Genomic DNA, 12,664 nt, shown 5'->3' on the forward strand with positions numbered 1-12,664 from the left:
ATGTTGTAGTCAACTCAGCTCGATCCCGCCATTTTGTATCACGTTTGGCATGCTCCAAGGTATCGTTCTTGGACTGCTGTTTTTTAACATCTACGTGAATGATCTCTACCTGTTCTTGCTTTTCGCCTATGACGTGAAAGTATTTCGTGTAGTTGCGTCTACGAATGATCACACTGCCCTTCAGGAAGACATTCTGCTGATTTGGTGCGATGATAATGGTATGCGTGTCAACAGTACAAAATGCAAAATTATACTCTACCAATCCAGTTCATCACCAGTACAGTATAGGAGCTGAAGCGCTTCAACGTGTCTTGTCTATCTGCGATCTCGGTGTGATTATTGACGAAGAGCTCAACTTCAATGACCATATCGGAATTATGACTGCCAAAGTTTTTTTTTCTGTTTTGAAGTTTATCTCTCGACATTCTGGAGTACGCTTCGCCTGTTTGGTCCCCACACTGCCCAAGACGAAACCTGGCGGTTGAGCGCATGCAGAAGGAATTTGTACGGTTTGCGTTACGATCACTCCATTGGAACGACCCAGTCAAGCTTCTCCCTTACTCTGATAGATGTCAACTTATATGTTGAGAGTCGCTTTCAGTCAGACGTGATAAAGCTTCAAGGACGTGATGTGCTTCAAAGAGTAATTGACTGCCCTGCCATCAAGTAAATGCCGATAAATGTCCTTCCTCGTCGTTTTCGGAACTATACTGGCTACTCGCTACCACAGAACCAATTATGGATACAACAATCCCTTGGAGAAATGTATTCAACGATGTGTACGACAAATTCGATTCCAACATGAGTACATGTGATTTTAAAAACCGCACTAGTAGAATAGTTTAGTTGTTAGAATATTATAGAATAAGTTTACAGTCTATGCGATAATTTTGTCGAAGACGGCGATGTTAAATAAATAAATGAATGACTTTTTTAATTATCGAAGCAATGTGTTGAAGACCGTCGTGTGCGTTTTTTTCTATATGGCTTCACTCAATTATCTTTTAAAGTTGCCATCTTGATGGATGATAATAACGTTTTTCCTATAACCTGAAATGAACGAATATCAAGAGCCATGAAACAATCAGACTTTGAACTGGATTTTTGATTTTGAACTTCTGGTTTGATGGAGGCGTCATGTTATTCCATTACGCATTTTTAAGAATTAAAGTTAAATTTTCTCTGGGTTAAAGCAATCTTTTTTTCTAAGTATTTTCCTTTCTCCAGATATGTTATATCAATGGGCGTTCTGGAAGTTGCATTTTTGAGTAAATTGTTCAACGAATCCATAGAATAAATATTACTTTGCGCGGTAGTGTTTCCATTTGCATTTGAAAATAATAATAGAATTTTCCGGCAAATGAGTATGTTTTTTCTTCTTATTTGACGATTTCATTGTGTTTTTGAGAAATTGTTACATGAAAAAGGTCCTATCACTCAGAGATCTTATGAAAATTACTCGAGTTACAGTATTTTTAAGAAAAAGTGGTTGCTTATAATTTCTATTCCTATTTTGCTTAACAAAAGCAGAGATTTGTTTTTAACATTTGTAATTAGCAACTTGAAGGATACTGGCCAAAGAATTTAGAAAATATATAATTCTTTTTCGATAGTTTCGCCATTTGCTTGAATAAAAACAGTAATTTTTTATTTTGGAATTTCGGCGTTCTAACTTAAACCAATTTGTTTTATGGATTAAATATTCTCTAGGAATAGATTCTCAAAACTCAATGGTTTTTTTACCAACTCAACTCTTAATTATTTATACACCAGATCCCACATTATCAGCAATCTACTTCTAAAATCTCAGTAAAATTTCTTAGTTTTCTTGTGGCGATATATGCCAAATTTGGTTCTATTTGCTTGATTAATTCTGGAGTCATGCAAAAATTTGTTTTTCATTTGTTATGGAAACCCCCTTTTACAAATGAAGAAGGGTTGTCAAACCACCATGGAAATATTTCTTACCACCAAAAACCTCCACATGCCAAATTTGGTTTACTTGATTAGTTTATGACCTACGAAGAAATTTGTGTTCCATTCGTATGGGAGCCCCCTTCTAGGAAAGGGAAGGGTATCGATCTACCACAGAAATATTTCTTGCTCTCGTGAACCTTTACACGCCAAATTTGGTTCTATTTGCTTGATTAAATCTCGACAGATATTTGTGTTTCGGTTGTATGGAAGCCCTTCCTTTCAGAGCAGGGAGGGATGTCAAACTACCACAGGAATATTTCTTGCTTCTACATACAATACGTGGCAAGTTTGGCTGCATTTGCTCGATTAATTCTAGTGTTTTGCAAAAAATTGCGTTACATTTGTATTGGAGCCCTCCCTTCCAGAAGAGGGAGGGGTCTCAAACTATCATAAGAACATTCCCCGGCCTTAAAAACCCCTACTTACGAATTTAATGTTGATCGGTTCAGTAGTTTCCAAGTCCATAAAGATTAGACAGACAGACAGACAAAATTCCATATTTAAATGTATGGATTGTAAAAAACAATACTTCATAACAATCTATGGTGCGTTAAAAAAATATTTCATGAACAAGAAACTAATCGTAGAGAAAATTCTATCAATAAAAAAGTCTTTGTTTATGTAAGTTAGAATTGAAAACATTGATATCCAAGCAATTGGCAACACTTCCGTGAAAATTTATAAATTTGTGAATTTCTTGGCTAATTTCCTTCAAATTGCATAATCATAAATGTTCAAAATCAAACCAATTCAAATCATTTGAACTTTTTCTTAAAAATGCTGTAACTCGTAGTTTACTCGAAAAAGCTCTGAGTAATGAATCTTTTCCTTCTAAAATGAGCCGTTGAGAGCAAAAGTGGTACATGTGCCATTTTTACACTTTTTGGGTTTTATGCATAAATTGATGCAGAACGCAATAACGTACTAGAATATCCAATAAAAACCGAGATCTGATAACCTAAACCAAAGTTATAGCCAGAACAATTTTTGGTTATTAACATAAGAGCCATTTCGTTGAGAGCAAAAGTGGTACATGTCCAGTCTGTGCATATGAGACAAATTGTAAGTCGAAGATCTTAGGATATAGAACAATCATGTATTCAGTTGGTCAAGTGATTGAGTACTTTCAGATGAAGATATATCTGTTTTGGAATTTTCTCACTACGTGGCGCTAGTGTACCCGTGACTATTATGTAACAGAAAGAGTTTTATCTATTTCAGTATCAACTCGTATGCTGTGGCCAATTCAGAAGATAACTCTCTGAGGTCTGTGATATAGATATATATTTACACACTGGACCCAGGTTTGGCTTTAGGCAGGCCGCCGATAGCCTTCCGGAAGTTTCAGAAATACCGTAATTGAGGTCAATTTTTTAAAGTGATTCTAGAGCTTCCTAATTTTTTCAAGACTGCTTTTGCGGGATTGACTAGAAACGAAATGGCCTCACAGAAAGATCCGGAACTAGCGTAAAATGTCCATTTTCAGCAGTGTTCCTAAAGGTTCCTGTTTTTTTTTTGAGACCAATTCTAGAAGGAAAATGATCTTTTAACGAAATATGCTCCAAGATGGTCACCACGTGAACCACCGGTACTACTATAAAAGAGATTAATTTTTAAGAACAGTCCCACTTTTTTTCTAAACCACTCCCAGACGAAAATGAATGATCTCATGACAGAATGTTACTCAAATTTACCATCAGATAGCCCTCCGAAAGATCCGGAATTATCGTAAACGAGATTAATTTTGAAAAACAGGTCCTAGTCCCATCTGGATACGGTGTATATTTTTCCAATACTGTATCATATTTTCAGTTGGCTAATTTGTCGCTCCTATAACTACATACACTTTTTGCTTTAATGAACAGGTCCTAGTATTTTCCGTGTTTTTTTTCGAAACTATCACATGCAAAAATATACCATAGTATTAAAGAAATGCCGAGATCTGATAACTTATACCGGAGTTATAGCCGAAATAATTTTCAGTTTTCCTCTTCTATGGTATTTCTGGATCCGGAGGGCAACCGGTAGTCTACCGAAAATTGAACCTGGGTCCATCGTGAAGTTATTATCGACCAAATAGCAATTCTAGAGATACCAGGGTATTTTCCTTTGAATTGGCCCCAGTCGATCTAGATTATTTAGAATGTCTTCTGTTACATATACACTAGCGCCACAAAGTGACAGAATTCCTTAACAAACAGATCATCATTCTATAGAACTCAATCACTAGAACAACTCTGCTGAAGACATGAATGTTCTATGTTTTAAGATTAGCGAGCAAATGCATTCTTCATGCTTAGACTGGACATGTACCACTTTTGCTCTCAGCGTTTTCTGGTTGTCATTATTTTTCCCATGGAACGAAAGTGGTATATGTTTTTCCATTGAAGTTTGTGTAAGTTTCTTAACCAGAACTCGTTATCCTTTCATGTACCGTCTTTTGACACCTTTCCAGCAATGATTTAGTGCAGTTATGTTGGGAAAAATTGTTGAAAATAATTTACTATTTGAGTGTTTTCATTTATCGCGTCTCCTGAAAGATTTACTTAATGGCACATGTACCACTTTTGTTCTCAACGGCTCAAATGTCTTCAGCAACACGATGAAATTGACAAATTTGAAATCAAAATACACTCATTTGCCGAAAAATGCAGTTCTATTTTTCAAACGCAAAAATAACATTTCTAGCAACATTGCCCCCAAGATAGATTTTTTTTTTTTTTATTCTCGCTTATTTTCCGTCGGTCTATTTCCGCCACTGTTGTGGCCAATTACCGACGCCCAGGGAGACGACTCCACACCCAGGTCCCTAACTCACGACCCGTTTATTAACGGACCGGCGTCAACGGCTTTACTTCCTCATGCGATGGAAGGCGTGATCCCAGAGATTTTTCGCCTCAGAAAATCTCCCGGTGTCGGCTAGGATTGAATCTAGACCAGTTGGGTTGGTTGTAAGTGGATCACGCCACCCCACAACCATCGACACCTATGTCGACGGTGGGATTCGAACCCAGGCGTCAAGCGTGGTTGGCGGAGACGTTACCAACCACACTAGGCCCCCGCTCTCCCTAAGATAGATATTTTGTGCTGGATTCGTAGACGAATTTTCTTCCGAATGCAATTACTAGAATGGAAGACGGCCAAAATGATACCCGTTCACAAATAAGGGAGCACACGAAAAGTTGAAAACTACCGCGGAATATCAATTCTCTGCTGTCTAGGAAAGCTTCTGGAATCTCTGATGCATGAGGTCATGCTATCCGCAGTTAAATCGATAATATCGACCGATCAGCACGGTTTCGTCCCGCGTCGCTCTACAACAACTAACTTACTATGCTACACTAGCGTATTATTTCGGGAAATTGAATGTCGAAATCAAGCGGACTCGGTATACATCGACTTCTCAAAAGCATTCGATACCGTTCCGCACACCTTCGCAATTGAGAAGCTGAGGCATATGGGCTTCCCCGATTGGATATCCGACTGGTTAATGTCGTACTTGATCGGTAGAAGCGCATTCGTCCAGGTGAACTCTGCACGCTATAGAAAGTTCGACATCCCGTCTGGAGTTCCACAGGGAAGTGTATTGGGACCGCTGATTTCCGTGCTTTTCATTAACGACTTGTGCCAATTTCTTCTGCAAAGCTGCTTTTCGTCCATGACCTTAAAGTCTTCCGAATAATTAAGTCTATGTTGGATTGTATTTGCTTACAGAAAGACATCGATATCCTTCTAAGTTGGTGCAAAGAGAACGGCATGCGTGTGAACATTAACAAATACAAAGTTATCACTTTCAGTCGCTGTCATAATTCGATTAATCATTCCACTAAACATCAACACTACTCCACTGGACCCTGCGCAGTCTATCTGTGAATTGGGTGTCATTATCGATTCCAAGCTCCACTTCGAACAACACATCTCCGCCATTGCCGCCAAAGCCTTTTCGGTCCTCGGATTCATTCGCCGTAATGCTTCACAATTTACTAACGTATGCGCTTAAGGCACTGCGCTGTGCTTTAGTACGCAGTGTTCTAGAGTACACTGCTCCCATATGAGCCCCGTACCATAGCTCTCAGGTTATTCGCGTTGAGTGAGTTCAAAAATGTTTTTTACGCTTTACTGTTCGTCATCTACCGTGGAATGATCCTGTACATCTGCTCGACTACCTACAACGGTGTCGTTTAATTGACCTGGTATTGCTCTCAGCAAGGGGATCAACATCGACTGCTCCGACCTTCTCAAATAAATGCTTCTCAGTGCCAGTTGCGACACTGGACAATGATATCCATACCCGGGCACAGGACAAGCTATGGCCATAGCAATTCGCTCAGTTCCTGCCTTAAAGAATTCAATGACGTCTTTTTCTCTGAATTCGTTAACTAATTTTCTTCAGAATGCAAATTCCAAAATATCCGCTGATGTAACATTTACGAAGACATGAAAAAAACTTAGAAGAGAAAATCGTGTAAAACCAGAGAATATTCAACTTTATGTCCAAAAATGCTGTAACTCGAGTCATTTGCCCAAAAATACAATTTGATTTTTCAAAATAAAAATAGAAAAAAAAAATTTTTTTTTCTGGATTCCTTGACTAATTATTTGACTAAGTTTGAACCAAATCTGAGAAGGTCGTTGACAAGTTTGTACTCGAAAAATTCTAACAAATGAAAAACCTATCTTTATTCGGTACATGGAACTTTCTGAGAATTTAGTATGTTGTACTTAACTTTTGTGTTAGTTGCATTTTACACGAAAATGTTGTTCAGAGGAATTGTTAGGAAACACGAAACACACATTTTTGACAGAGAACATACATCTCCAGGACTTTTCCTTACAAAGTTATGTCATATTTTAGCTTGTTTCTTTCGATAACTTCAAAAACGTATAGGTTAAAAAGAGGCAGGAGGAATCGTGATGTCAATACTTTTCCTTGAAGTTAAGCTGAAGTACTATGAACTATTGTAGGTTCCATTTGTCCCAATCCACCCATATTAAGAGATAAAGGAATGTTTTATTTGGCAAAGTTTTGGAACATGCAAAAATATGAAACTTTGCTGAATGAATGAAATTCCCATCTTAATTTGGTACAGAGTTACTGAGTATTTTATATAAAGTTACTTAAAAGTTAGTTTTTTGTACTTAACTTTTGTTAGTTACATTTCACAAAAAAATGTTGTTCTAAATAAGTAATTGGGCATACAAAACACACATTTTTGTTGGAGACCACACATCTCCAGTACTTTTACTTACAAAGTTGTAGTATATTTTGGCATATTTTTTCGATATTTTAACAACGTGTAGAATAAAGAGTGGGTTGATTACGATGGACGGAACTTATAAAAATTTTTAGTACTCGAGCTAAACTTTCTGAAAAAGTGCTGACATGATCATGATTCCAGTTGCTCCTTTCAACCTTATACAATCTTAAAATTATCGAAAAAATAAGCCAAAACATGCTATAACTTTGTAAGGAAAAGTCCTGGAGAGATGTGGTCTTCAACAAAAACGTGTGTTTTGTATGCCCACATGCTTCTTTAGAACAATGTTTTCTTGTAAGATGTAACTAACAAAAGTTAAGTACGAAAAACTAACCTTCAAATAATATACTCTGTAAATCTGTACCCAATGAAGATAGGAATTTTGTTTCATATTTTTACACGTTCTAAAACTTTGCCAAATAAACTATTCATCTATCAAAAAAGCTAGTATATTTAATATATAAAAAACCTACTGTAAAATGAAAATAATATAACTAAGGAAAAGACCTGCAGAGGTATGATCTCTGGTAAAAATGTGTGTTTTGTGTGTCCTAACAATTCCTTTGAACACGAATTTTGTGTAAAATGCAACTAACAAAAGTTAAGTAAAAAAACTAAATTTTAGGTAAGTTCCATATAATATACTTATAACTTTGCACCGAAAAAGTTAGGATTTACATTTCTTCAACAAAATTTCATATTTTTCAATCTTCTACAACTTTCCTATTCCTCTGTCTCTTAACACAAAAAGTTTACCACAATAGATCAAACAATGGTCGCAGTGGTTCAGTCTTCTACAAGGGAAAAAAACACAAAAAGTTAGTTATTTATTTTCCGTATAGTAAATTTTTCATAATATTTGACAATTTGGAATTATGCGAGTCATTCATACGAACAACTGTTCCGAAGACACTAATAAGCTAGGATGAAGGTGAAAGGCGCTATGGAATTAAGTTTCATCGTTTTGCCTTACTGGAACACTGTGCATCGGAGTGATGAGCAGTCGAGAGCCGCTTTCCTAATCGATAACTGACCCATCGTTGGCAGTGGCGGCCTCTTGCTCACAAAAAACTAATCTTCTAATGTGGTTCTATTAAAGTCTGCAAGTTCGTTTATTTGATATAAATTTGTGTAAACATCTAAAATTAGGTTCCAAAAATCAATATTCAATAATCATCAGGAGCAATTAAAAAAAAAAAGATATAACGTATTGCGAAAAACACTTATGATCTTCAGTCGATTCGATTTTCCGAGGTAAAAACAATTCCTTTCGACTTGTTAGAATGTAAGAGATAATTTCAAGCAGTGTGTAAGTTTTGAAAGCAAGCAGATTAGTAGTTTGTTCACGAGAGGCCGTCCCTTTCGACGGCGGGTCGGCAACTTTCAAATTCAAACTAATGTGATCTGATTATCTTGATTATTATGATGATGATGTTATTATATTTATATTACGTCTCTTCATTTATTGTATTTTTATCCATTTCAACATACCTTTTTTGTAACATTTTATGTCATGTTGGTACATTTAATTTAGTCTCGACAATGATTATTTTCAAAAACTATTACTTTTTTTCATATCCATCACATGGTTTCTAATATTTTTTTTAGATTTTATATGGGTCTCCGATTATGTTTTTTTTGAAAAAAAACTAACATCCTGAGATTTAACACTCTTTTTCACTTTTAAAAATTACAAGTATCATAGGAAGTGTTACTGTGGAAGCACCGATCTTAACCTCTTGAAGTTACCAGTGTGATCTTTATAATACGAACATTTTACAGTCACTGGGCATCCGGCCACCGGGAATTAATAAATCATAAATCATATCATACTCTCAATTGCAGTACTGGTATACAACAAAACTCATATAAATTTGGCTATTTCACAATATCCGTAACTCGTGCTGATGAATTTTTTATGATATCAGAAAATAGCGTTGCTAACTCATCTCGCTTCACCGCTTACGACACCATTTCCAGCACACACCCTGTCCAATATCCGCAGCCCTTCCTGTCACGGGAGCTGAAATCTTCGTTTCAACACAAGACGCCCAGATAAGGGATATTTGTACCCCATATTGGCTCTACAACACCGGCACTTGCCAGCTTGAATGGCGTATGTACCTAGCGTAAACAACGCACCCAAAAATTGTAGATTTCTGCTATCGCAGCAAAGGCCAAACCTATTGCGCCATGTAGGGAGCAGCCACCGTTGGCTGATCGTGAACTTGTGCCCAGAAAAAGTCACGTTCCAGATTGCCTTTGATGATATTTCGATTTCGGCACCCATTTTTTGCATAGAGACGGGCGAAGCGACACACACGCGAAGACGAACGTTTTTCCGTCCGCTCCGCGACAGCTTATCACTGTCGCCGCTCCGAACAGGTGACAGCAGCTACAACGTGACACTAATTTAGGGTTGTTTAACTGTAGTTCGGTTTTCTCATGTACTTCTTTTCGCTTTCTCCCGTTTCTTACACAGGAGCTCCCGAACCACCGACCGGCCAGCGGAGTGTCGTATAAATCAGAACCTGTCGAGTTTGTGCCAAGAGAAAAAAAATCAGCAAAAATAACCAGAAGATAAGTGATTGACGTGTCGACTATTAGTGTGCACTTGGTGTGTGTGTCGGTGCCGTGCTATCTCTGATAACAGCAGCAACAAAACGGAAGAACAATAAGTGATTGGAAAGTCAGGTTGCAGCGCGATGCGCGATTGCTATCAGTTGATGTAATTTCAGCTGCAGCTGGTGGAAGAAAAAAAGTTTTAGTGTGTAAAGCTGGTGCTGCCAGTTTGCGTGCAGTGCATATCGAGGCCTACCACTGTTGGGTGGCTAGTTTTCGTCGCTTGTGAAAGTGTAGAATCGCGAATAGTGGCTGAATCGGTGCTCGATTCATATAGAAATACCCGAGCTGCTAGTTGAGGGTGAAATAAAATCAAAAAGCGCAACAGCGGTTAGTTTATGGCAATCGTGGGTAAAGGAAGGAATGTACGGGTATATTGTAAAATGAATAACGGTGCTCGCTAGTGGTGGTGGCTATTGTTCGTGTTCAGGGAACCGTTCGACAGCAAAAAATTATTGTACGTAAAATTGTGCTACCAAGCGCAGCATGAAGACCAAAACCGCCGATAGCCGCTTGGGTCGATAAAATTGGTTTTTGGCATAGTCAGCGTTCAGTAGATCCGAAGGGAAAATCAATTCAATTAGCCATCATTTTGTGAACCACTGAGACGTGTGGAAGTATTTCTAACGCTGCTACATAGATGCCGCCACAGATTTTACCATCAAAGATGCAATCTCGTGAGCATCCTTTTAATCGTTCTACTCGACCGCTACTGGAGCGTCGCGCTAACATGGCACAACCACAGGTGCTGAGCAGCAAGCAGATTAACGCGAAGACGCAACCCACTCGCGGATACAACGACTTCAATTTAATCACTCGCCAGTACGAGAGTCTTAACTCCAACAAAGGTTATCCTTATGGCAGTCCTCCCTCACCGACCAATCTTAACAATATAGACTTTCAATTTTCGGACGTGAATGAATCACACTATCGACCGGTAGCACCAGCCACCCGTTATATCTCTGCTAGCACCAATCGTAACAACAGTGACCATGAGGACGACGATGATGACGACTACGATGAGTTAGTGTATCATCACAATCAGCTCAATGTTCAGCCGGCTCCCGTAGCACCGAGGCGGCGTTTGATCGACGCATCATCCGGTGCCGGCGTTCCTCCCGTGCCACCGCAGCGAATCATTCCGGTGGAAACTCCACCGTTACCGCGCAGGGAAGATACCACCGAACATGGTGGACCGTTCGTGTTCGGTGTTCATCATCCAAATACCTTTACACCGGCCTACGGCAAAGGCAAGGATGCCGTCATCGGCAACGGTGCTGGCAATAGTAGCAATAGCAGCAGTCCCAACTCCTCCATTCAGGTAGGTCCATTAATCTTGCAGTCATCTAGTCGAAAAATTCCCTAGCCTTTGGGTTCATTGTCGGACAGGTAATGCATCAGGGTCGGCCGGGCAGGTAGCTCGGATGCGAGAGTACAAGAAATTGTGTAGCGGCAGGATCGAATGCAGCGTGCAATCAATTACCCGGGAATGATTTAGTTGTTTTTCATCGGCTCTGCGGCCAAGATTTGTTACATTGTTTGCGAGTGCGTTTTCCGGTGGCCTTCTTCTTCGGCAGTTTCGGAAAAGTAGATAATTTATAGATTTGGCTGCGATTCATAGGCGAAAGTGGGTAGACCATAAACTGGGAACCGGAGAACATCTGTTTTCTCACAAACGCTCGCAGGATTTTTTATTGCGGGAATATCTTTTTTTCATGTGTTGGGTTGGATGGATCGCTGGGCTTAGGAGTATGCTCGCCGAAGCACAAACACTTTCTGGCAGGTTTGTTGTATTTTCATTCCGGATCAGACAGAGTTACAATTATATGATACAAGACTTTTGTCTCATCGATTATCACTAAGAGGAAAAAAGTGTTTCAAAAATACATAGTTAAAACCTATTCAATGTGAGTCAGTATTTGTAGTCTGGATGTTTCCAACGACGAAGCTAAATTTACTGCTTGCTGGATCAAAACGCTACTAGCTCGGCTATTTTAACAGTCGAGACTAGTTATAGTCTGTTTCCGGCTTCTGAGGATCGTCCTGATTCCAACAATATCCATATCATGCAATTTGTTAACTTCGTTTTTAGGAATTTATGTAGATTACGAAATCTATGCCTTTTTTAACGCCGATTTCGGAATTTTCGTGCCACGTATCTCCCGCGTGAAATAGCGACTTCATTTTATTCACTCAGTTTTTGTGATAGCTTCGCAAGAAATCCCTACCAAAAACCTTGGCAAAAACAATCAGCAGCAGAACCAATCTTGTCTGTTGTTTGAGAACCAGCGTCACGTACTTTAAGCCGTGCAGTAGTTGTATTATGTCTTTTTTATTTTCAAAAACCCAACTTAAGATTATGTGAATAACCGACTCATCGTTGCAAGCGGCAGCCTCTTCTAGGAAAACGTTTTATCTATTTACTAGGATTACTTTGAAACTGCAACCCCCTCCCCACAAAAGGGGGAGTATCATGTGAAGACAAATTGTTATTATAGCTTTGAATAACGTTAACACTCTTGATTTCACATTAAACAGATTTCAAATAAGTTAATCTAACGTTGAGAAGAACCTATTTTAGTATTGTAGGGGAATTGGGGCAAAATTGATATGTTGTTGACATTTTACGTGGATCAAACACCTACCAATCGATTCCTGAGACTTTTTTACTCAATATAAGACATAATTTGACTACCACTTTTAGATATTAGCGCATTACCATTAATGCTCTGACATTCTCGATATTATTTTGCTTTGTGAACTATACAATACTAAAACCATGCCAAAACCGTTTTCGTAGAATCACC

The 12,664-nt window shown here is 38.5% G+C and overlaps 1 protein-coding gene across 4 annotated transcripts in view; it reads left to right on the plus strand.

The window, feature by feature from the left end:
- The window catches only part of LOC129732761 (uncharacterized), a 191,028-nt gene that overhangs the window by 57,887 nt on the left and 120,477 nt on the right, over positions 1-12,664 (plus strand). For all 4 annotated transcript variants that reach the window (XM_055693990.1, XM_055693962.1, XM_055693971.1 and 1 more), the window contains exon 2: positions 9,718-11,178. In XM_055693990.1, the coding sequence (XP_055549965.1) occupies positions 10,498-11,178 (681 nt within the window). In that variant the 5' untranslated portion in view covers positions 9,718-10,497. The remainder of the gene's footprint in view (positions 1-9,717; positions 11,179-12,664) is intronic.

This window comes from Wyeomyia smithii, chromosome 1 (genome assembly GCF_029784165.1).
Source record: "Wyeomyia smithii strain HCP4-BCI-WySm-NY-G18 chromosome 1, ASM2978416v1, whole genome shotgun sequence".
NCBI lineage: Eukaryota > Metazoa > Arthropoda > Insecta > Diptera > Culicidae > Wyeomyia > Wyeomyia smithii.